This window comes from Neolamprologus brichardi, chromosome 12, assembly GCF_056152115.1.
Source record: "Neolamprologus brichardi isolate AB-2024 chromosome 12, ASM5615211v1, whole genome shotgun sequence".
Classification (NCBI taxonomy): Eukaryota; Metazoa; Chordata; class Actinopteri; order Cichliformes; family Cichlidae; genus Neolamprologus; species Neolamprologus brichardi.
In genome coordinates, this window is record NC_142115.1 from 30,456,945 (window position 1) to 30,481,439 (window position 24,495).

A 24,495-nucleotide genomic window follows, 5' to 3' on the forward strand; every position below is an offset into this window, starting at 1 on the left:
TGACAAGACGGTGAGAGGTTGTGTGAAGTCAGGGTGTGTGCTCAGGGAGGGGCAGAAACAAATTTAACATCACAAGAGAGGAGAGTAGAAAAAAAAAATTTTGCATTTTGATGCAATTTAGGAACCCTCAACCTGTGATGTTAAGTAAAATAATCAAGTCCTCATTATAATTAAAATTTCCTCAAGTCTTTGGGGTTTTTGTTGTTGTTGGGGTTTTTTTTTTTTTTTTTTTTTTTGGAATCAGTATTCAGGCACACATTTTTTACAGTCAATACAGTAATAAATTAGTCATTTATATTGGTTATCGCTGCAAAAATTCTCTTATTCTTGACTATTGGAAAAGAAAGTCTGCATCTGATGTTTTCTAAACTTACAGCTTTATACATGATAAGTCTCTATTGTGTCGATTGTTTATTAAAGAATTATTCTTTCCTTAAAATTTTATTGAATTTACATTCTTCTCAAAGGCTCTGTACATATGTACCCTGCCTGCTTTTACAGTTCATCTTTTGCGCTTGGTACTTCATCATCCACTAAACCAGTTGTTAGAAGCTATCCACCATCCAGTTTTTGTGAATAGGAGATTGCTGACGAGTGGCTCCTTTTATCCTGTCAGTCAGTGCAGAGGCTAAGAACACAACACACACACACGCAGCTCATGCCGTATTACTGGGGCTCAGACAGCGTTAAGAACAGATTTTACAGAACAGGGTCATTTCAATCATGTCCCTGTTCTGTTTTGAATTTGGACAGGTTTGCACATGCCTTTACACCCATTTTATTCCTGTGTCTGGTTTACCTTACAGTAAAAATGTAGTTTGTGCATGCCTCGAGAGAGCCGCTTTGTCTCATGCCCGTATATGGCTGTGGTTTCTGTTTATGAGAATGACTTCATATTCAAAGCAACAGAATTGTCTCTGTAGCTCAACTGGGTTTTTTTTGTGGGTCCTGGGGGTTGGGGGGGGACTTTTGTGCTGCAGCACTGTTGAATTAATGCTGGCAAAGTCCACAGTGTCACCTGAGAAGTCTCACTGAGGTCTTGGCTTATCAAGGATCTGTTTCCCTGATACGCTCCTGAGGAAATACTTTGTAACTTGCAATTAAAAAAGTTCATGTTTGCTACAAGTAAACTAATAGTGGTATAGAACAAATATCACATGGAAAGCACTGGGCTTTGTCACATTACTGTAGCCTGTAGATGAGGCAGTCAGAGCTGTGGCTGCTTTTTTATGTAGTATTTTGTATGTTATCTTAACCAGCTTTTGTATGTCTTCAGTCCATGTATAGTTTGACCTAGTGTTAACCTCATATACTGCTTCAGGATGTTTCCTGAATTTTGGGCACTGACTTACCCCTCAAACACTCTCTCCATTGCAGACCATATTCCAGAGGACTTAAGGGACCCGTTCTATACAGACCAGTATGACCAGGAACACATCAAGCCACCTGTCATTCGTCTGCTGCTGTCCTGTGAGCTTTACTGCCGTGTCTGTGCCCTCATCCTCAAAACTGAGCAGGCAGCGTCTCTTCAGTCCCACATGTCTGTCATCCAAGCTCTGTCCAGGAAGGGCATTTATGTGGTGGAGAGTGATGACACACCTGTTACAGAGGGGGACCTGGCCTGTATGCCCATCAAAATGGTGAGTCCAAAATCCTCTCAAATTTTGCAGTATTTTGTGGCAATAACACCTAATATTGTCACCTGCCTGTCTAGTGAGTCTCCTGTCCAGTCGATGGACAGTTAGTAGTACTTGTTCTGCTTTGACACATGGTAAACTGGTGTAGCAGTACATAAGGAAGGCCTCCACCTGCTGCATGTTCTTGTTAGATTGGCCCTCTACCTTGTGGTAGATCTCCAAAGCCTAAAGTAAACTATCTTCTCTCCTGAAAGCCAGTAAGGAAACATGAGATCGTAAGGGCAGGGGCTAGCAAGTTAGTGATGAATGAATTTGTGGAAAAATAAATTTAGGAGCTGATTTGTTATTTTCACATGTAGCTGCTGCTTTGGATTGAAATTAAAACGTACTATAATACTGGTATGTTAATGCTTTTATTGATCAGCTGACACATGCAGGCTCATATAGGCCGTGAAACTAATAGCAATTACAAAGTGTATCTCAGCAGCACAGATTGTCTATCAGGGGATGAGCTCTTCCTGCTTCAGATGCATTATCTTTCTTCAGTGAAGTCAGTGAAAGTTAGTAGTCCCTTTATTATTATCCAGCAATACCAGCAAACCTAAAAACATCTCTCAGTGCACATAAAACCAAAAACATTTGCAGATTCTTTACATTATCCACTTTGTAAAGAGTTTTAAGCATGCTTTGCTTTTAGTACAGTGTCCAGAATATTTGAATATTTCCTGCATCATATCTATTCAAATGGATAAGTGACATTTGACTGCTGGCATGCAAGGTGTGTATGGGGTTACCGTGAAAGGTGTGGGTGTGATTTTTTTTTTTTTTTTTTTTTTTTTGATTTTTTTTCCTTCATTGTCCAAAGGTGTTGTTGTCCTTAATCTGTCTTGAAAGAGTTTAGCCACAGTTAATTTAATTAACACAAGCACTTATTTCATACTATATATGCTTTTGTAATGAGTCTTTTTCCACTACTCACAGGTTACTCATATCTTTACTAACAGTTAGCTCTTTTTACACAAGTTAAAGGATAAACATCACTGTGATGTTAAAAGATGATACCACAGTATCAGATAAACCACCGTGTGTTTTTTATGTAAATACAACAGGAGGTAGAGTTGAGTTGTCAGTAATTATTATTACTGATTATTGCATTTGATTTAAGGCAGGAGCTTACTCTTTTCTACTGGTTGTTATTGATAACACTGTAGATATTTTGGTTACTAAATCTGAAAGAAGTTGGTAATTTTAGAATTATTCAAAAGCAGAGTTGGGCATAATCAAATTAATAATTTGGTCAAATCCCGCAACAGTGACAGAATGCCATCAAGGTTATCTTTGAAAGGTGGGCAGACACTGCAATTTTAATCACAGTTTAATTGGCACTCCTGCACAGTGTAATCGTGCAACTCTCTGGTCATTGAATTGGCCACTAGTTAAACACAAAGGTCCCCATTCACTTCTTAACTGACAATACGTATAAATACGTTTATTTAAATAATATGGCTACAACTTGTGTTGATAAAAGCAGAGTGAAGCAGCACTAGTTTAAACATTTTCAAATATGAAATTCCACCATTGGTATAAATGAATAATTTGCACTGTTTACATTGGGGGTTTTTTTTGGTTTTTTTTTGCTTTTTTATTTTATTTGAATCATTCTGAAGTATACCTGGAAATATAGAAGTTAGAGATAATTCTGGTCTTCGAAACTGAAATTGACATTAGGTAATCTTTATCAACAACCAACACTAACTGATGCAGTTATCTCATATTCAGTAAATTTGTGGCCTTGTGTATGTTCAGTGTCGAGGTTAAAAATCAGCTTTGATTAACGTATTTTTAATGCGCTGCTTTTTTAGTGGCCTCTAAACACTTTATATATTCTCTGAGGAAGAAATACATTCCTTACATGCAAACTTTTGAGGTAGGCCTTTCTAATACCTCTGAATGAAGCATGCTGTAAAATGTGTAATTTATTTGTTTGCTGAGAGGTCATTTGACTCTTACTCCATACACAAATCCTAAATTAGAAAGCCTGGGTTAACAGGTAAAGTCGATGACCTCTACTGCGATACTCGTTATTTAGGAAAGCAGTTTTAGGTTTTGGTGATCCAGCTAACACAAAAAAGCCTGGCTATGGTGAATTTGATTTGTAGTACATTCCTTTGACCCTTTGACATAATGTGTGTATAGCTCAAGTTGACGTGAGCAACTAAGGAGTAAGACAGATGCACTATGATTTTTTATTTTTTATTTATTTTTTGCATTTGGATGGCGGTCCCTGTTCTCAGTGTCTAACATAAAGAGTTATTGGTCAGTTTTCCAATCACTGCTGCAATCATATGCAAAAGCAACATACAATGACTCTCCCCTCTCCTTGGCTGGATCATTAAATAATAGAAATCCTGCTAAAAAAACCGATCCCTGTGCTCCCTCAGAGTGGGGGGCATTAGCATTAAGAGGTTTGCTGGTCTGGTATTTTTATCACCTTCATTTTCATCCATCTGTTGGAAAAGCTCCCTAAACGCTCAGTTTAAATGCTTATCCAGCCTAGCTGTCCTCCCTTTCTCAAGCTTTCTACTTAGCAAAATGGTAAAGATGTTGGTGACTGGTTACTTGCCATGTTGACCCATTTAGTTGTCTTGAGGCAAGTGTAATCCTTGTAAGATTTTCACAGATCACCTCATAATGAGGTTAAATGCCCTCTGCATTTATTCCACATCTGCACAGCTTGAGTCACCATGGCAGATCCGTGTGAATGAATGCAGAACCCTTGGTGATGAATTACGATGTATCACACTTTAACTAAGAGCACTTCACACAGGATAGGATGAACACCAACAGCCTCATTTGCTCTTAGACATCTCCCTACTTCCTACCCCTTTGTTACCATGGAAACCAGCAGTGGTGTTGAGCAGGCCTTTCCTCTGCAGGCTGGCTCCTAAGTGATGTACGTCTGCTTTTCCTCCCAGCAGTCTGATACAATAATCCAGGCAGGCCGGTATGTAAGCGGCCAGACACAAAGCCAAGTGAGGATGTTAGAAAATCCTGAACAGGACACCACTTATCTGTGACAGACTGTTGAAACCCCCACTGCCATATTGCTGACTTGACAAGGTGTTTCCATAGCAACCTGTGTTTTCCTACTTTGTGTGTCTGTTTAAATGAAGGGGATCCTACACCTACAGACACTTCCTCTGCACCTTGCCTGTCTCTTTTTTGGGAAACAGCTGGGGCTTGAAAAATCCTGTGAAGCTACCCTTTGTTGTAGACCAATTTATACTACAGTGTGTTCGCACACATGGTCAGTGTGTACACACAGAGCTTGGGGCACCAGCAGCCCCTGCTCCACATGGGGCTACATGCTGCATTGTTGAAGGCCATGGTGTTATAGGAGAACAAAAGATTGAACATCTTACACTTTCATGTATCCTAAATATGCTATTTTGATGTTATTTAATGTCAAGTTTAAATATGTTTTGTTGTTTTCTGCATACCACATTGGATGTTTTAAATTGAATACAGTATGTATTTGTTCAGAATCAATGGGATTTATTTATAGTGTAGTTAGGGTAAAGAATAATATTGGCTTCTTTTTGGGGGGGTTTCCTCTCTGCTCTTGTAGTATTATATCCTGCTAAGACTTTGAGCCATTTTAAATTTTGGAGAATTTACTCAGGGTTTTCCTGCCCCACATGCAGAACAAAAATGAAAGGGCTGTCTTTCTTACCCTTTACACTGTTGTAAGTAATAAGTGTGGTTCAGCCAAGAGAGCTGCCTCATTTGGCAAATTAGAGCAAAAGTCTCACTCCATCGACAAATGTTTACGTTTTTTACCCCTTGGCCTATTATGTTATGTTCTGTTCTGTTCTGTTATGTTCATTGGTGTCCAAGGAAGCATTTGAAACACAAAAAACTAAAAGGGCTCCTAAAACTGTTGTAGGTACAGTGGTTGCCTCTGTCCCCAGACCTTGATCTATGATTCTCTCAGTGTTCAAAGATTCAGATGTTTGCAAATAATTCTCAACAAACCCTAAAAGCCCCCAAAATGGTATTTAGGTCAGCCCTACCCTTTAGTTGGCTTCTTTCATGAAAACGTTTTAGTCTGATTTTGAGACCAAGAGCTACCAGAGCTAAGCAGTTTTTAGATTCCCGTATGCACAATAGTCATTCCTACTTTGTTTTCTTAACTTTTCCATGTCTCAGACAATACCATGTTAGTTTGTTTGGAAGTGTATTTTAGTATTTTAGTGTTGTTTGTGTTCATGTAGGTCATGCAGTGGAGAAAGCTCTGAATAGCTCTCATTTGTTATGTTAACAAGCCTAATCTCTGTGCACTTCCATCACCAATTGGATTAAGCTAGCAGTGTGTTGCACAAAGCACTGCTTGAAACGTGTGTATGTGTTGTTATATATGTGTTTTGTAATGGTTTTGTTATAGTTTCAGGTGCTGCCTATGATGTTTTACATAAGTAACAATACTTAGTAGTGGACTTTTACAAAATAAAGATTCACTAGCCAAAGGGAATTTAAGATTCCCTGGTATTTGATTGGATCTAATTACCACTCTGACCATCGAGGATCAATATTTTGACTTTTAGGCATCAGCTGTCGGCACGATGGGTGATGGGATGCCCCTGCTGGGCCTCTTGATTGCATTACGAGTTGAAGAGCGGGTTTAACATTGGACACCTACTGTGCCGACTGAGAGACTTCAGCTTTGATTAAGCCATTGTGGTTATTTAAAGCTTCACACTTGTTTAAGAACCTCATGGCTGTACCACTGAAGCCACGGATAGCAACATTATTTAAGAAGTCTATTCTGTGTATTCACAGATGTTAGTGGTTGTTAAATAGCAGGACGCTTAGTCATTACTAACTTTTAAAACAATATAGGTGCTGCATGAATGGATGGAAGATGAGTTGTGGATTACTAAAGCATATATAGAAAAGCTCTGTTAAGGCTCCAAAAGAAATGTTTGAAGTGTGATAAACTATGTGACAAGAGAGAACCCTGGAGCACTATGGCAATAAAGAAGGAGAAAGTCCAAGTGAAGAAACAGAATCAGTTGTGTCTAAAGAGGATCCCAGAAAAGGGACGGCTTTCTAAGGTGTTCCCACCAAAGTGATGACAGTTAAAAAAAGCGAACAAAAGAACAGCAACGCTCCAGCGGAAACAGTGGAGGTTCTGAATATCGTTTCCCCTCAGACACTCGCTGTGACTCAAGTAAGAAAAATAAATAAATAAAACAGTTTTGACATCAAAGTTGATAAGAAGAAAGACTAACAGACAAAAAGGAGACGGGTGGAAGACGAGAAGCGTCTCGGGCTGTTTCTCATCTCAGTTTGAGATGAGAAAATCCCTACCAAAAAAAACAAACAAACCAATCCAGATTTTCCCGTGTCTGTGGGATGGTGCCACAAAATTAGGCAATGAATGATGACACCCAGCATTAATATGTAGTTTTTATGATAATTTAACATATGGTGTTATGAGACAAGGAACATTAAAATTAAAAAGGTTAATGGCTGCAACATTTAGGTTTTTTTTCTCTTTCCAAGCAGTTGCATATTTTATAGAAGTGAAATACTGAGTGTTTTGTGGCTTTTAGTGTCTTTGAAAACTGTAAAGGATTACCTCTTGTTCTGCTGCATTGGTGATGATTGTGCTAAATCAGAAAAGTGTATGTTAAAAGAACCCTGCTATAGGTGCTTAGGTTCAGTATAATCATCTGCCTAACACTTTGTAATGTTTTATGTTTTGGGAACTTTAAAATTTCTGGCTGAATGCATTGGAATCTGAAAAAAATACAGCAGGATTGAACTGCCATGTGCTCTGCTCTTGACTTTCACTCAGAGTGCTCACATGCCCATGATCGATGCCCTGATGATGGCTTACACAGTGGAGATGATCAGCATAGAGAAAGTGGTGGCCTCTGTCAAGCGCTTCTCTACCTTCAGTGCCTCTAAGGAGCTGCCCTTTGACCTGGAGGATGCTATGGTTTTCTGGATCAACAAGGTATAGACACTCATGACCCAGATAAGACACACAGCAGGATATTATCATTATTATTATTAAACTCTTTATCAACAACAAATCTTGTTTAGGCTTTTTATCCTCTAAAATCCAGCTGGCTTTATTCCTGGGGCTCTGAATAAAGTGGTCCACTTATGTCATTGGTGATTGGATATAGTCCAATAGACAGGAGTCTAGGTCTGTTACACGCACAGACTCAAGTTCATGTTGTAGTTGTCTTTTGAAAGAACATTGTCAGTCTATGGGAGATGGGGGATATAATCCTAAAATATTTCTTCCACATTAATCTGCCAGAATACACATTTTGTTTTTATCATCTTGGAAATTTTAATCTAATTATTCTGATATTAACTGTGATATAAATCTTCTTATTTATGAGACTAAGAATATGTTCTTTATTCTACTAGCGCAATATTTAAATGGATTACATTTGTTTAGACTAAATTTCAGAAAAGCAATTTGTTCTAACATTGTCAAGTTTGTGTCAAGAAAATTCTGACCTGACCTCTCACTAGGCAGTTGTTTAATTTTGCTCCAAATGCCTCACTAACTAACTGCTGTATCCAGAAAGCTTTTCTCTAAGGTTACTGGCCACTATTAGCATGAAACTTATCGCAAAAAAGTATATGGCAACCTCTTTGCAAATGTTTTGTCCCTAGCAGATTGCTGTGGTTATCTATCATTTGTATGGATTACTTACCAAGCTGTTGTGAATTTGTGAAAAGTGCACCGCATACCTGAAACTGAAACAAGTTGCTTTCAAATTAAAGGTTGCCGTTTGAAATGTTTTGGTTATAGGCTGGGGTGCAGCTTTTATTTTTTATTAAGTGAATGTTTTGTTTCTGCCTTGCATCACACTTTTTCAAATTTCACTACAGATGTCATTCAAGCAAACTACAGGCAAGCATAGAAATCTATTAGCAATCAAAATATCCACAAGGAGGTTTTTGTTGCTACATCTTCTTTGTCAATGATTTCATCCACTGTCAGCCAGCAACTCGCAGGAACAATTTTCCAACCAGTAGCTTAATATGCAGTTTCCATTTGCATTCAGTGGTCGCCAGATAGTTGCTAACCGGTTCCTAGCCCTCTATTACCATTCTGTAGTGTGGTTTATTGACTCCATGCAAACATACTAATAATTGTTTTTTTATTCTCTTTTTTTCTTCTGCAGGTAAACACGAAGATGAGGGAGATTGCAGAAAGGGAGCACAAAGTCAAGCACCACCCACTGGAGTCCCCTAGCCATCAAAAGGTAAAGCCACTCAAAATAGGTTCCTTTATTAGAAATCTCCATGTCTTATCCAGGTGTGTCAAGCAATCACTTGTTTCAAAACAGCAACAGCATCCGTAGCGCTCACATGAATGTTTCTCCCTAATGGCGTTTTGATGTTGTTCTGACCTTCCTCTACTCTTATCTGTTTAAACTGGAAGCAGATCCAATCCTTTTGTCTCTGACCTCTGACGTGTTAATCTTTCTGCTCCTGTTCCTCATCTGTCCCTCCTTCCCCCTTCTCTTATCCCTGCAAACTGGATAGTCTCCCTCCAAATGGTATTGGAAGCTAGTCCCTGTAAGTTGGATGCCAGGCCCCATAACCCCATTTTCTTCCCCCTCTGCCCTTTGCACGCATAGTTCTGTGTTGATGTGTGCGCACACTCCTCCATGGCTCATTCAAGCTCATTACGTGCTACATGTAGCCAGCGTGTCAGCAGGGGGGAGAAGGCTGACAGCTAGTTTGTTTCTTTTTTTCCCCCTTGTGGCAAATATGTCACTAAGGTGTAAGGTTATTCTAACCTTTGTGTCCAAACTTTTTTTTTTCTCTAAGCTATGCAATGTGTGCTACCTCATTTCAAGCTCAAGTAGGCCATGTGGATTCTCTGTGCGCAGATGTGTGTGGTATTTGCTTGCCTAGTGAGAATACGAGAAAAATCCATGCCTACACTTCTCCTTTGCTTTGCAGACCCATTACTGGCCACATTCTCTCACTGATCTGCTTTGTCATTCTCCCTCCAGTTTCTCTCTTCCGCTCTCACGCACTGTTTTCCTATATGCCCACAATCTCCTGACAGTATCTCTGCTCTATGTGTATCAGCCTGATGTCATGCACGAGCTGGCCCACTGCATGCTGGGGCCAGAGGAACTCTCCGAAGCGGTACAGTGATCCCTCCTAGTCAGGAGACTCACTAACGTAGAACTTGTCTTGTAGTACAGCTTCTTGTTTGGTTGTTAGTTTCACCCGTGACTTGTGACAACAACTGCCCCAGCATAGTTTTGTGGAATACCCTCCATGAGCGAGATTAAAGTTCGTTTTATGCTGATTATAATATTTTTTTTTTGGTTGTGTTGTGTTTTATTTACTCTAAGTAGTGCCTAGAATCTCTGGACTTGAATTTGGATTTAAACTATATGTATTTCTGAGAATTCAAGTCATGTTGGATTTTCTGAATTCTAATGGAATATATTTTAAATTAGGCAAAGCTATACAGTATAAAGTTGGCTGTTTTGGTGAAGGCTGTTAGTAGGGCTGTTCGATATAACGATATATATCGGATGACGATATAAAAACGTCTATCGTTTCATTTTACGCTATCGTTTGTTTCGTGGTGTCGCAAAATAAACTGTTTACGGCAATATTTTTTCATCGTTTTGAAGGTCACTGTAGTGGCTATATTAATTTTTTAAAGTTCTCTCTTTCTCTTATATTTAATATAACAACACTACGGACGGACAAGCGCCTGTTTTTATGCGTTGTCGTAAAACCATCGCGTGTCCGCTTGTTTATTTTCCACATAAACCTTTCACAATAAAGCTCAAGATCCTGTTGAGACTTTTTAAAATAAACTGAATCACGTGAAATAGCATGCAGAATATTGATGGATGAGAAGCAAAACAGAACCATCAGTGCTAAAAAATAGGAAGAAAACGGCGGCCGTTACAACTTATGTCTGAAAATATATAGTTTCACGCATCAGTTAAAACACTCGACTCCAGGTACACTACACCCAGCTGGAAACACTTCACGCAAGTCGAGCTGCCCGAGATTCACAGAATTTATAGAAAATGTTAAATTATGGTGAGTTATATCATTATCAGGACGATAGATGTCTTATACCGACATATGAGATTTGGGTCATATCGCACAGCCCTAGCTGTTAGTATAACTAAATGTGGGACTATGCTTGAATTTATTATGTGTCATCTCCTTCTAAGTCGAAATGTAATATTATATCTGGAAAAGGTTATAGCTTCAGTTTTGCCCACTAAATTAAGTGGCATTTGCGGGACATGTGTACACACATGTGCACATAGGATAATAATAATAATAATAATAATAATAATAATCACCTTCCAGTTCTAGTTTTCCCTGTTCTAGTTTGCAGAGTTGCCCTCTTCCTAACATGGAGGTAAATGTAGCACTACAAGTTAGTACATTGTACTTGGGCCTTCTGTCAGGTCTGGATGTATGTGATTTCATTTTTAGCTTCTAAAATGGGTGTGCATTTGTCTGTTTCAACTTGTTGCTATTCAATTTCCTCAGTGAGTTCCTGAAATGATTACCAGCTTCAAAGAGTAGGCATTCAAATAAATGTGACTTGGGAGGCTGAATTTCTGTATTAATGATACACTTGTTTCACAAAAAGTAAGCCAGTGATTAAAGCTGTTGACATTTGGGTCAGCTGGTTCGTGTTACCTGGTTTCACTGGTTTTCACTGCTGGTGGTCTGCTTGTCATTAAAGTCAATGGAAAACTGATCTTTTACTCTGTGCTCTTCATGTCACTGATCTTTAACACCTTCACCTTCATCTTCTCACAGTTAACCAGGTCTCAAGGATTCTCCCTCGATTGGGTGATCATGGTGCCTCTGGGGCTTTTGTCATTCGGAACCATCTTTAACAGACTTCACTAAACGTGCTGTTGATCAATTTAAACGAAGCCTTTAACTGGTGCTCTCATAACAAATGCCCTTTTACTGTGAAACCACTGGGGAGAACCTTGATCTGATGCTTAAATTAGTTCTAACATTAACTGGAAGAAAAACTTACACATCAGATGTTACTGTGATGTGAAAGAGATTTGTATTTGTGATATTAGTCACTCCATGTAGGATGTTTTGTGACGTGCCACTGACTGGTAGTTCCAGGGATGTGTGTTGTGGCTTTTCTTCTCATAAAACCCTGATTCTCTCCCCCTGGTGGTTAGGTACGGTATCGTCGGGAACATGCTTCCGGTCGACAGCTGCCCTTCTTTCCATTGCTGGAAGACCTGATGAGGGATGTTTGTGATGGAGCTGCACTGCTCACTGCAGTCCATTACTACTGCCCCGATCTCATGAAGCTGGAAGGTATGATGCTCTTGCCTGTGTGTTTTCTTTCTCTGTCTCCCGAACACACACACGTTCACTACCTACATCTCACAAATTACTCTCAAATAATATTTTTCTATAGGGACCAATAGACTTGCTCTACTTACATGCTCAATTTAATAACTGTGTGATGCTATTTTTGTCACTTGCTCATACTTACTGTCACTGTCCAGTCAGTGAGACATTTATAGCCATCATGTCATCAAGTTGTCCTGATCTGACCTGCTCTCTGTGCACCTGATTAGATATTTGCCTGAAGGAAGTCCCTTCCATCGCTGATAGCCTGTACAACATCCAGCTCCTCAGAGAATTTGCCAATGAGTACCTGAATAAAAGTTTCTATCTGACAACAGAGGACATGCTCTATTCACCGCCTGTGCTCAAGGTACAAAAAGCTGTCAGATATTTGTACTGCAGAGTGAATTTTAAGTATTATAACGTGCCATCTGCTCTTTGTGTAGCACAATGTGATGGTGTTCATCGCTGAGCTGTTTTGGTGGTTTGAGACAGTAAAGCCAGAGTTTGTCCAGCCCAGAGACCTCCAGGAGTTTAAAGATCGTAAGTATTACAGTAGATGAAGTGAAGATTATTAAACTATTAAAGCCTATTAGAGAAGGAAGCATGCATATGTGGTGAATTACATTGTAGTGTTTCGTGGTCTCCCATGGTTAGGGCTGTGCGATATGACCAAAATCTCATATCCCGATATTAGAATTCTATCGTCCCGATAACGATATAAATCACAAAAATGTAACATTTTCTGTAAATTCTGTGAATCTCGGGCAGCTCGTCTTGCGGGAAGTGTTTCCAGCTGCGCGTCATGTAGCTGGAGTCGAGTGTTTTAACCGATGCATGAAACGATACGATTTTCAGACATACGTTGTAAAGGCCGCCGTTTTCTTTGTGAGTATTTATTACACAGCGTGCTGCGGGGAAAAGCCTGTTCTAACGTTTGAGTCTAAGGTTTATTTTTTAGCACCTGGCGGCTCTTTTTTAATTCTCATTCGTAAATAATCTGCTCTTTCACGTGATTCAGTTTATTTTGAAAAGTCTCAACAGGATCTTGAGCTTTATTGTGAAAGGTTTATGTGGAACATAAACAAGCGGACACGTGATGCTGTTACCATCGTTGTTGCTAACCACAACGCATAAAAACAGGCGCTTGTCTATCCTTAATGTGGTTATATAAAATATAAGAGAAAGAGAGAACTTTAAGAAATTAATATAGCCACTATAGTGACCATCAAAACAATGAAAAAATATTGCCCTAAACAGTTTATTTTGCGACACCACAAAACAAACGATAGCGTAAAATGAAACAATAGACGTTTCATCCGATATATATCGTTATATCGAACAGCCCTACCCATGGTCACAAAAAACTGTATGGTACGCTGGTGTATCTTGAAATAAAACCTCTGGTCCAACCCTACAGAGTGCTCTCTGTCCTTAGAACTAAAGCTCAGTTGTTTTCCCAAGTACAGCTAGTTTAGTCATCCTCATCATTAATAGTCAGTTGTCAAGACTTTTGTCCTTGTCCTTTACTCAGCTCGAGCCATAGCTCATCCCAAGAGTGCCCGTCCATCAGTGCCCATCTCCAACGCCACCAAGCGAAGCTTCCTAGCTAGTCCTGGTATGGCCGACAACCAGAGCAGCCCTGAAGTCTGTAACAGGTACTTCCTGCACCCTGAAGACTCTGACCCCCTGTAAGTCTTTTCTCACTTTCCTTCTCATTCCACTTCATCATGATCCCGTCGTCTAAACAGTTACAATAGACCCACAAGGATGGGTAGATATGCAGGGATGGCTGTGTTTCGCTCTCATGTGTCCTTCACATCTAACCCTGTGTCTGATCACTTGTGTTAAGATGACCTTGTGCATGTTGTTGGACCTTGATTGTCTGTTATGTGGTAAAATACTGGGCTTTTGTAGTGAATATGCTGAAATATAATGAGATGTATCAGATTGGTTTAAAGTGGGTTTGGGTCCTATTGTCTGTACGATAAGATCCAAAACACACAAAACTAAGCTGTTCATAAATTTTCTGCCAACCTCTTGTGTCTTATTTTTGGTTGTAGTAAAGGGGGCCCAACTTTCAGTCCTTCGCACCCACTTCTGCCCCTGCGACAGAGACAACAAAAGCAACAAGGAGACGATGCAGGTAAGATGAATCTTGATTTTATTTTTTTAAACGTACGTGCATTACCTGTATAGTAGGATTTAATAGTTCGGATTTACGTCATGCTGACTTAAATCTGCACCTGTGTATTTCCGGGTAGGTTTGAGAAACCGCTCGAACTCCTTGACTCAGATGGACGGACAACAAGTCAGAGGCTCTGTAGTAGCATGGCCCGACAAGAGGCAGAGGTACTTTAATTGCACTTTTGATCTAAAATAAAAGGCTTTCTTCATACAGCTAGTTGTGATTAACTTGTTTATGTGACCAGTGTTGGTCTTAACTGTGTAATTAAGGCAAAAAATGAATAAAATTTTAAATTCTGTAAGGACTAATTGTATTGTGCATATAGTACAGACTTTACAGCTGAGGTTATTCTCATGATCTCTTTCTGCAGACCAGTGTCCACAATGGGCCCTTATCTGTTGCACTCAGCCACCGACAGTGATGCAGACATAGCTTCTGGTGACAGCGTTAGTCTGGCTCGCTCAATTAGTAAGGACAGCCTGGCATCCAATGTCATCAATGTCACTCCCAAACACCAGACTTCTGTACACCTGCCATCACGTCCTCCAGTACGTAGAGTCAATGGCCACAGCCTTCTGACTAATGTCAATACAGAGGATGAGGAAGAAACTCCGGTGACCGTAGCCAAGAGCGATGGTCCTGCCATCTCCAAACGGGTTGAGGGGACACAATCAGCTGCTGAAATTGGATCCAAACCTTCCACTGACTCCAAATTGACACCAGATAGCTTTTACCTTGAACCACTAATGCCTGCCGTGCTCAAAACGGCTAAAGAGAAGTCTGTATGCCTAAACAAGGAGGAGGAGAGTGGTGAAGTGTCCCGGTCTGCAGGAAGGGGCTCTTTACGCAGAGAAAATGGATCTACATCTGCTGTTCGCAGGAAAGCTCCCTCCAATCTGAACCAAACATTTCCTCCTCCAGCTGAGGAAGGCTTGTCAGATGAGCCTGTTCAAAGTCAGGCAAGTCTCAGGCTAACTGTCAGCAGCAGTGTGGAACCTTCCTCCAGGGACCCAGCTGAGGGTTTCTACTTGCATTCAGATTCTGAAGAACTAAAGCCTGGCAATGGCCAGGACGGTGACCTAGGGGACCTGGATGAGGAGGAAGAGGATTTGGATGAAGCCGCAACCACTAAAGAAACACTCTGGCCCAGGAAAGCCTTCAACGAGGAGGAAGAAGAATCAGCCAAACTCCAAGAAGACATGAATGTGAAAGAGCATGAAGACAAAGATATTAATGGTGGCAGTGGTCGTTCCAGCCCCTGTCTCAGCACACACTCCCAGGCCAGCAGCATGGCCAGTGGCAGCGTGCGCATGACCTCTTTTGCTGAGCGTAAAGCTCAGCAGCAGCGCTTTGGCAGCAACCATGACCTACGCTCCAGTGCCTCCAGTTCCCAGAGGACCACTCCAGATGGATCAGAGTGCAGTGGCCCCCTGGCTTCCTCATGGAAGATTAAGAGGGACCAGAGCCCCTCTTCCCCCTTGGGAGGATCCTATCGTACAGGCAATAGCAGCGGCGGTGCAAATGTATTGGCTTCTGAACTGGTCCAGCTCAGAATGCAGCTGGAAGAGAAGCGGCGTGCCATTGAGCATCAGAAGAAGAAGATGGAAGTACTGTCAGCGAGACAGAGGCAGAAGCTGGGAAAAGCAGCCTTTCTGCATATAGTAAAGAAAGGTGGAGGAAGGAGTGACACATTACCCAACCCGCTTAAAGCTGACATCTCTAAAGATGAGCTCAATGGGGAGAAAGGACCATCAAGTAAAGATGATATGTGTGTTGATACCATGAGAGGGGAGAAGGAAGTGGATGAGACCACCCCGTCTGGTGCCTTAGAAGCAGAAAAGAAAGGGAACGGTGGAAGCTTCTATCTGGATGAAGATTTGGACCTGAATGAGTGCAGTCGCTCTATCGAGCTGCTAAATGAAGCTATTGGCAGCATCCAGCAACAAATGATGCAGCTTTCACTGCAGCAGGAGATGTTGATGAAACAGAATGTACAGTCCCCACCTGGTGCAGCTCCACCTCCTGCTCTCACCAGCGACAAAAACGGAGATTCCAAGACTGGGGCAGGCTTTCACTTTGTGGAACATCTTTCTGGCACTAACACCGCTCCAACCAGGAAACCCCCCAAACTAAGCTCTGGCCGGAGCGCCAGATCCAAACCATCTGAGCTAAAGATGGCCAAGGAGCAGAGCCGCCAGACCACCAGGACCCTCACACCCACCCAGAGTGGATCAGAGACATTGCCACACCCAAAGCATTCAGCTGGGGGCAGGTCCCCCAGGACTGAGCAGCCCGACAGTCCCAGAAACCCCACAGTAGTGGAGACAGTTGACAAGCCAGGATCTGGCCACGTTCGGAGTGCCACCTTCCGACTTCATGATGAAGCAAACATTCGCTTGCCGACCAGAGTGGACCTGACATCACTGGCTCCTCCAGAAGTGTCCTTTGATGAGTGCCTGTCCAGCAACACCAGAGAGTCTGAGCTCAACTCTTCAGACGGTTCAGGGAAAGAGAATATACCATCAGATGAGGCGCAACGCAACAAAACCCACCTCATTGAGGTTGATCTGTCAGAGCTGAAGGCACCTGAAGAAGAAGAAGAAGAGGGTGGTGTTGAGGACAAAACAACAGAGAGAGATGATGGAGAGCAGAAGTCAGTCCTGGGCTTCTTCTTCAAGGTAAAAATAAATAAATAACAGGCATCCTCAAGTGTCTATTAATTCCCTAATACACTCTTTCAATTATAAATGATTAACATAAATAGTTTTTCACATTGACCCACATTTTATAATTTCATATTTTGCTGATTAAAAAAAATATTTGAAATGCAAATTATATTTATTTGTATTTATACTTTGAATTTGTAATCTTTTGCTTGTTTTTGTTTGGTAAATGGAAAACGTGATTCTAATTATTAAATAACCAGATTGCATAGTTTTCAGTTTTGATGTTTAACCACATTTGTTATTATTTGCAGATTTAATACATTCTTCTATTATATTTTTCCATGTTCTAGGATGAGCAGAAAGCGGAGGATGAGCTCGCTAAGAAGAGAGCAGCGTTTTTGCTGAAGCAGCAGAAGAAAGCAGAGGAGGCTCGACTACGTAAACAACAACTAGAGGCCGAATCTGAGCTCAAACGTGATGAAGCCAGGTACATTATTTTCACACTGGCATCGATTTCCAATTTATTTGTTAGGAAAATTACTAAAATTCCAGTGTTTGGTGCCAACACTAGGCGGAAAGCCGAGGAGGATCGTTTGCGTAAAGAGGAGGAGAAGACACGGCGAGAGCTGATAAAGCAAGAGTATCTGCGGAGGAAGCAACAAGAGATGTTTGAGGAACAAGGCCTTGTGAAGCCCAAAACTCCCAAACCGAAGCAGAAGCACAGACCCAAGTCTGTCCTCAGAGAGGAATCCTCCAGCGATAATTTCTCCAAGTGCTCTTCTACAGGTAAGACTGTTACATCACCACTTTGACATTTAGCTAAAAATCTTTTTTTCTGTAAATGTCACAGCATGGTGCGCTTCATTTGTTTTTCCAGCTGAGCTGTGGGGTACATTGACTGACTGTGGGCTATTTTTTATTTTATTTTATTTTTTACTAATAATTATATGTTCCACACTTACTGTTTATGACACTGATATTATTTTGATTTTTAGAGTATTGAGACATTTTGGTTCTCAGGCTGATTTTAAAATTTCATTTTTATTCACAGTCTAGAACAAAAACTCAGAAGGGTTGAAGCTGAGTGGTTTTTGGAGGGCTTTTGTTCAAAATAAAAGACTGAATTACCCAGTAGGTTTTCAGATAAAACTTAACTTAGTTCTCATTTAAAACACTATTGATAGAAATGACAACCTTGAGTTTGGCATACTTTTTTTTTTTTAAGTTTCTCTCATCCTGATTGGCCGATTCATTTAAGCTCACGCAGGCCTTTTCCCAAACACTTTAGACTACAGACCACATTTAACCATACGTTTGTGCTTTATTCTATACACGTTAAGCACCTCCTGTATGTCTTTGGACTGATGTAGCCTACACCTTGTTTGATTGTAGGGTTACAAATAAGTGTGTATATCTGGAACTGGAGAAAGTTCAATATTCATTTCATCAGATATGACGAAACAGTTTCTCATGGTCTGTGAGTCATCAAAGTACTTTCGTTAGGTCACTTAACCCTGATGGGCCCCTCTAACGGAGTATGGAGATGGTTAGACCATGGCTCTTGTCCCAAACTACTGAGATCTAGGAAAAAACAAGCTAAAGAGCTCTTCTCCATATATCATCTATAAAAGTGTTGGTTTTTACTGAAACAAAGACCTTCTTAGAATCTGGTAATGGACTCATTATTCAGTATTGATAAAATATTGTAATTACATTAAAATGGAAAACAAAAACAACCAAACTTTTCCTACATTTTTCAAATGGTCTCCTTTGTTTTACATAGCTGACAAACTGAGTAACGCCCAGTCAGGCTCCAGTCTGTCTCTCGCATCTGCCGCTACCAACGAGGCCGACAGCGTAAACTCTGGAGGTGCAGGCTCCCAGCGGTAAATTTCCCAGACTCTTTCTTTCACGTGTTTACTGTTTGTAAGAATTTGTTATATTATGCAAGTTTAGGATTTGCTGTCTATATTCAAATTGTTTTGTTACCCAAGAAGCCCTCTGTCATGATTATTGATCCACCCATTCATGTGCCATTGTGTCCAGCTGTGACTCTGTGGAGTCATTTCCAGGCAGTCGGAACAGTCGAGTTGCAGAGAGAGACTGGGACAACGGCTCCACCGCCTCTTCCATCACTTCCATGGCTGAATATACTGGCAAGTTTTTCTGTGATCTGTGATCAGTCTTTACTATGACTACAAATCTTTTATAGTTATTCATTGATTAGTGATAAACAGATCAATATATCAGTCTCGGAACATTTAAAATGATATGTGAATATCACTGTTTTGGTCACTATATTTTTTTCTGAACATGCTAAGGAGATTTTTATTGGTCAGAAGCAAGTGACACCTACTGTGGGTGTCGTAGCTGTAGTTAAATTTGTCATCAGACTTAGTCCTCTGTTACATTTTCATGGCTTTTCTTCTGTAGGCCCCAAACTCTTCAAGGAGCCCAGTGCCAAGTCAAACAAGCCAATCATCCATAATGCAATCTCTCACTGCTGCCTGGCTGGCAAAGTCAACGAGCCCCAGAAGAACCAGATCCTAGAGGTTAGTGTGGGGTGGTATCAGCATGTAGTATAGTATTTCTAAAGATGCTGGTGGGATTTTGTTTGGTTTTGTTTGTCTGTTTGTTTTTTGGTGTGTGAGGAATGGACAGGAATCTGACTGTAGGGATCTTGTGCCTTCAGTGACTGGAGTCAGAAAAACTACCTCATATTGAACACCTCTAAGAAGAGGTGGTAAATGGCCTGTATTTGTGTAGCGCTTTACTTGGTCCCTAAGGACCCCAAAGCGCTTTACACATCCTGTCATCCACCCATTCACACACACATTCACACACTGGTGATGGCAAGCTACATTGTAGCCACAGCCACCCTGGGGCGCACTGACAGAGGCGAGGCTGCCGGACATTCGCGCCACTGGGCCCTCTGACCACCACCAGTAGGCAACAGGTGAAGCGTCTTGCCCAAGGACACAACGACCGAGACTGTCGGAGCCGGGGCTCGAACCGGCAACCTTCCGATTACAAACATGAACTGCTAACTCTTGAGCCACGATTGCCAAAGGAAAAGAGAGTAGATTTAGGAAGGTTAGGGCTCCCGCTCTAGCCTGTAAATGTTTGTGGGGTGGACAAAGGGGTTGTAACAAAATATAAATACTTAGGTTTACACCTAGTAATAAACTGGACTGGTCCCTGAATACAGATGAACTGTACAAAAAGGGGAAAACATCTGCAGTAAATTGCTGCAAATCTCTTATCATTCCGAGGCTGGGGAGGCAGCATCAGAAACAAGGATGCAAGAAGGCTGGACAAACTAATGAGAAAAGCTGGCTCTGTAATTGGAACCTGACTTGACACGCTGGGGGAAGTGATGGAAAGATGCACAATAAAGACGTTAGTAGCTACGTTGAACAACTCTGCTCACCCACTTTATGGAACAAAAATACATCAGTACTGGAAGACATCAGGCTATTTAGTCTCATACAAATAGCAAATAAGCCATGTCAGACGTATGAATTTCCCTCTGGGATCAATAAAGTTATTCTTATTCTTAACATGACTACAAGGACCAATTCAGTCTTTAGAAATCTACTTTTTGTGGTACTAGACGCACGTTTACTACCTGAGATGTTTGTTAAATGAACTTCTGGGATCTTCTGGAATGAAGTGATCCAAAGGTTCCTGCATTCAGAATATGAATATTTTGATGTCATTTATACACTCGTTTTTCTTAAACTATTTTTGTTTTCTTTTTGGGATCACAAAAGTAACACTGGCACTTCTATCTTGGAAGCATGATCAATTTCTTTTTTCATAATCAGTGACAGCACGTCATGCAAAAGTTGGTGAAAGTTGTGTCTTTAAAGAATGTTGTCTTAAAATTACCCAGGAGTTATATCTCCTTGTAACCCCCTCCCTTCCCCTACCCCACTAGGAGCTGGAGAAGTGTGAGTCCAACCACCTCATGATCCTGTTTCGTGACGGTGGTTGCCAGTTTCGGGCACTCTACTCGTACTTTCCCGACACCGAAGAGATACAAAAGCTGACGGGCACCGGACCCAAGAGCATCAGCAAGAAGATGATTGATAAGCTGTACAAGTACAGCTCGGATCGAAAGCAGTTTACCGTCATCCCTGCCAAGACTGTGTCAGTCAGCGTGGACGCCCTGACCATCCACAACCACCTGTGGCAGGCCAAGAGAAGCGCTGTGCCAAAGAAAAGTGGAAAATAGCAGGCAGGATTTGGAAACACACCTTCATCCACTTCATCCTATCCTCACACTGCTTGTTTTCTGACTGCAATGACGCCCCAAAGCTCGGGATGGAAACCTACATGGGAGAGAGGCCACTATGGACATGCGGTCATCTGTAGGTGGACCGAGGCAGAAACAAAGGTGTGTGTGTGTGTCCGGTGCTTGCGATGTGAGAGGGAATGCCAGCTCAGTTTGCTTCTTCTTCCTGTGATGTCAGTGGGATCTGTTCAGGTCATTTTGAGTCCACCTGATTACTTTTTTCTCTTCTGTTTTTTTCAACAACAACCATGGCTCAAGCATGTGGCATTTCCCCCCCCTCATATGTGGTGGATGTTCATTTTTACATGAAGTATTTATTAGTTCAGCACTGTCATGGTTGAGAGCTCAGCTGCAGCACTAAAAATCCTTCCTTCTCTCCAGAAATGCCTCTTCTTTTGGACAAATTTGGACACAAAAGGGGGTGGGGACATCGGGGTTGGCTGGGGGGGGTTTATGTCGCTCTTTTCAGAAAATCGGAAAAAAGGGAACTTTGTACAACCCTTTAGGACTACACTGCTGTCACAACTACAGTTTCTCCCCGTGTGGACTGTCGAATCTGTCGAATCAGGCTGGCATTACCAATTTTGCCTCACCAGGGATCTCCAGAAAACCTGCTGCTCTGAACTGTCTTCTTCTTTAGTCACGGGGGAGCTCCTCGGGTATCCCTCAGACATCCGTTGGCCTTTCACGCATCGTGGTACTATCGTCTATTTATTCAGCCGCTTTTTAAACTAGACGCTGATCGTGTAGCACTGGATATGTGTATTGCAAAGAAAAAAGGCAAAAAAAATAACGATGGTCATTTTAAAGAATTTTATTTGTCAAAACATCCTTTTTGATTTTTAGGATGAATGATAGGCTTTGGTACAAAATGATGCTTTTTGATGTTTTGTTTTGGGTTTTTTTTTTTTTTAGCTTTTTTTTTTTTTTAATTTATCAATTAAGCAATGTGGAATAGAGTTTAAGCTGATGTTATGTCTTTTCATCATAACAGGAATTCTCTGATGTTTAGAGCTTAGTTGTGTTTTCTCTCTCCACTGGACACTACTTAAACTGTCCTGTACAAAGGTGCACTCATGAACACTTGTCGACGGCTTATTTCATGCAATGTAACTCCCCTCAAAGCCTTTTCTTCCCTCCCCAAGTGTTTCTGTCAGCCTGTCCCATCTTAAATCGCAGCAGCGGCTCGCGCACTCTTGTTGTGAAGAGTAACTCCGCGCTGCCCTGTAACCTGTTCGAATGACAGTATTTGATATATTCACTACGGAGGGGAGGGTCTCTGTGTGTGGGAGGGGTGGTTGGTGGGAGGGAGGGGGGGCTGTGGTTCAGTTATGTACCAACATTAAAGAACATTCCTCCAAGGTGTTGACAAAACACTGCCACGTCGTCTCTCTTCTTCTCTCTGTCTTTTTCAAAACTCAAAGTGCTTTTTTTGGTGTGTTTTTTACAAACCATATGTTGGCCTCCAGAACAACCCCAAGCGTTGCACGAGCACTTTACTTTCTGCTTGTTGGGGGGATTTTACCTTTTGAACGGGCATAAAAACTAAGAATTAATAAGACTGCTGTTTGTGCGCTCCGGGAAAATAATGAATATAATTGTGGAAACTAAACCAAACGCTAAGATTTAACACTGACAATTAAAGCCGAAGGGCCGTCACTGACATGATACTACTGCTGTCTCCAAAAAACTGTGGAATACTTGATTTCTCTCTTGCTGCATGGTGTTTTTGGGGAGGTTGGGTGGCAGAGGTGGTCGATCGTTAATTGTACGGTAGTGTATTTTCATGTTACCTAAAAGATTGTACTGGCATTGGTCACCGTATTTTTTTTTTTTTTTTTTTTTTGTTACACATGTACTTTTCATCCTTGTTGATTTTTATCTTTGATCCCATGCCATCTATTTATTTTAAAATGGAAGCACTGAAGCAGAATAAATTTTCAAGTAAATAAAAGTCACGTTTTTCATTTCGATTTTCTCATGGCTTTATTTATCCATTTAGATTCACTGCTTTCTGTTGCTGCTGTTTGACACCATGTTGATTAACAAAACATCACAACTTTTCTTTTTTGTTTGCAATTGTCACACTTTTTTTTCTCGAGGAGCAAGTCTGCATCTTTTCACTGAAACACACTTTTTCCTATTAATGAATGAAAGCTAACAAGACAGAAAAAGTGTTCCCAGAATGACAGGTTTCTCATTTAAACGGGACTTTACCTCACTTTAAAAAATAATCTGTATTTATCTTGATGCATCTCTTTAGTTCATTCAACATGATTCAGGTTTAAACAGCAGGAGGGTTTTTTTTCCTGACATCATGACAGGGGCAAGCAGAAGGAACTCACCAATGGCTGGCAAATAAAGCCCACACTTTTAATAGAAATTACTCCAACTTCTGCTCAGTAGGAATCAAAGTTTTTGCTCCTTCTCAAAAAGCACCAAAGCAGAACTGCCTCTGCATGAGCACCACTTTGGTGTAAATGAGGTGATGGATGGATGAACCTTTGGGCATGTATATTCAATATTATTCAACATTGTTATGAAGTTGTAGCAAAAGCCTTAGGTCCATTCAAAACTCCACAGCAAGAGCATTCAAATGGACTAGAGAGGGAGATTTGCATTTCTCTTCACTAGCTGCCCCTTAAATATAGAAATCAATTTAAAATCCTTCTACACATGTACAAAGTCCTGAGTGATCAGCCAGCATCACACTTCGAGGAAGCATATTATCCCCATCGAGTACTTGTTAAAGAAAAGAAGTAAAGAAAACAAACAACCCAAAACCTCTACTACTAAAATTCTACTTAAAATGTTTTAAATGTTTTGGTCTCCCACCAAATGTTTGCTGGGAGACCTCCCATGATGCACTAAGGATGTCTCCTAGGATGAACCCACGTGTATTTGAGCGCTTGAAAAGAAGGCAGCTGTTTGGTTTAAAAACATGTCTCACCTGTCACCCAAGAGGCCAGTTTAATAACAACAGTAAAGCTCCGTGATAGGACTCACGTTATTGATAAAGGCTCACTGAGCCTCAGGATGACCTCAAAGGGACAACATCACTATGTGTTAAATACCTGAGACTCATGTTTGTTTGTTTGTTTTACACTGAAGAAGACTCTTGGAAGGATATGAGAGAGAGATCTTCATCAACCAAAAAAACGTTCAAGTCCAATCTTTTCAACCTTTTTTAATTTTACACATTAGTTTCTGACCGGTCTCTTTCATTACCTACAGCAGCATTTCTTTATGATGTAGAGAAAACAGGCATGTCCTCTTGAAATTGCGATA

At 40.9% G+C, this 24,495-nt stretch overlaps 1 protein-coding gene across 4 annotated transcripts in view; it reads left to right on the top strand.

Moving 5' to 3' along the window:
* The window catches only part of camsap1b (calmodulin regulated spectrin-associated protein 1b), a 29,796-nt gene extending 6,618 nt beyond the window's left edge, over nucleotides 1-23,178 (top strand). The window contains exons 3-19 of one of the 4 annotated variants that reach the window (XM_006803833.3): nucleotides 1,378-1,640; nucleotides 7,498-7,659; nucleotides 8,852-8,932; nucleotides 9,216-9,248; nucleotides 11,879-12,020; nucleotides 12,287-12,426; nucleotides 12,503-12,599; nucleotides 13,591-13,747; nucleotides 14,120-14,202; nucleotides 14,321-14,408; nucleotides 14,615-16,922; nucleotides 17,261-17,397; nucleotides 17,482-17,696; nucleotides 18,694-18,796; nucleotides 18,957-19,066; nucleotides 19,344-19,462; nucleotides 20,851-23,178. In XM_006803833.3, coding sequence (XP_006803896.2) covers nucleotides 1,378-1,640; nucleotides 7,498-7,659; nucleotides 8,852-8,932; nucleotides 9,216-9,248; nucleotides 11,879-12,020; nucleotides 12,287-12,426; nucleotides 12,503-12,599; nucleotides 13,591-13,747; nucleotides 14,120-14,202; nucleotides 14,321-14,408; nucleotides 14,615-16,922; nucleotides 17,261-17,397; nucleotides 17,482-17,696; nucleotides 18,694-18,796; nucleotides 18,957-19,066; nucleotides 19,344-19,462; nucleotides 20,851-21,147 — 4,535 coding nt within the window. In that variant the 3' untranslated portion in view covers nucleotides 21,148-23,178. Of the gene's footprint in view, nucleotides 1-1,377; nucleotides 1,641-7,497; nucleotides 7,660-8,851; nucleotides 8,933-9,215; nucleotides 9,249-9,770; nucleotides 9,831-11,878; nucleotides 12,021-12,286; nucleotides 12,427-12,502; nucleotides 12,600-13,590; nucleotides 13,748-14,119; nucleotides 14,203-14,320; nucleotides 14,409-14,614; nucleotides 16,923-17,260; nucleotides 17,398-17,481; nucleotides 17,697-18,693; nucleotides 18,797-18,956; nucleotides 19,067-19,343; nucleotides 19,463-20,850 lie in introns of all 4 variants that reach the window. The other 3 variants (XM_006803835.3, XM_087849328.1, XM_006803834.3) reach the window with 3 other exon arrangements.
* The last annotated feature ends 1,317 nt before the right edge of the window (nucleotides 23,179-24,495 follow it).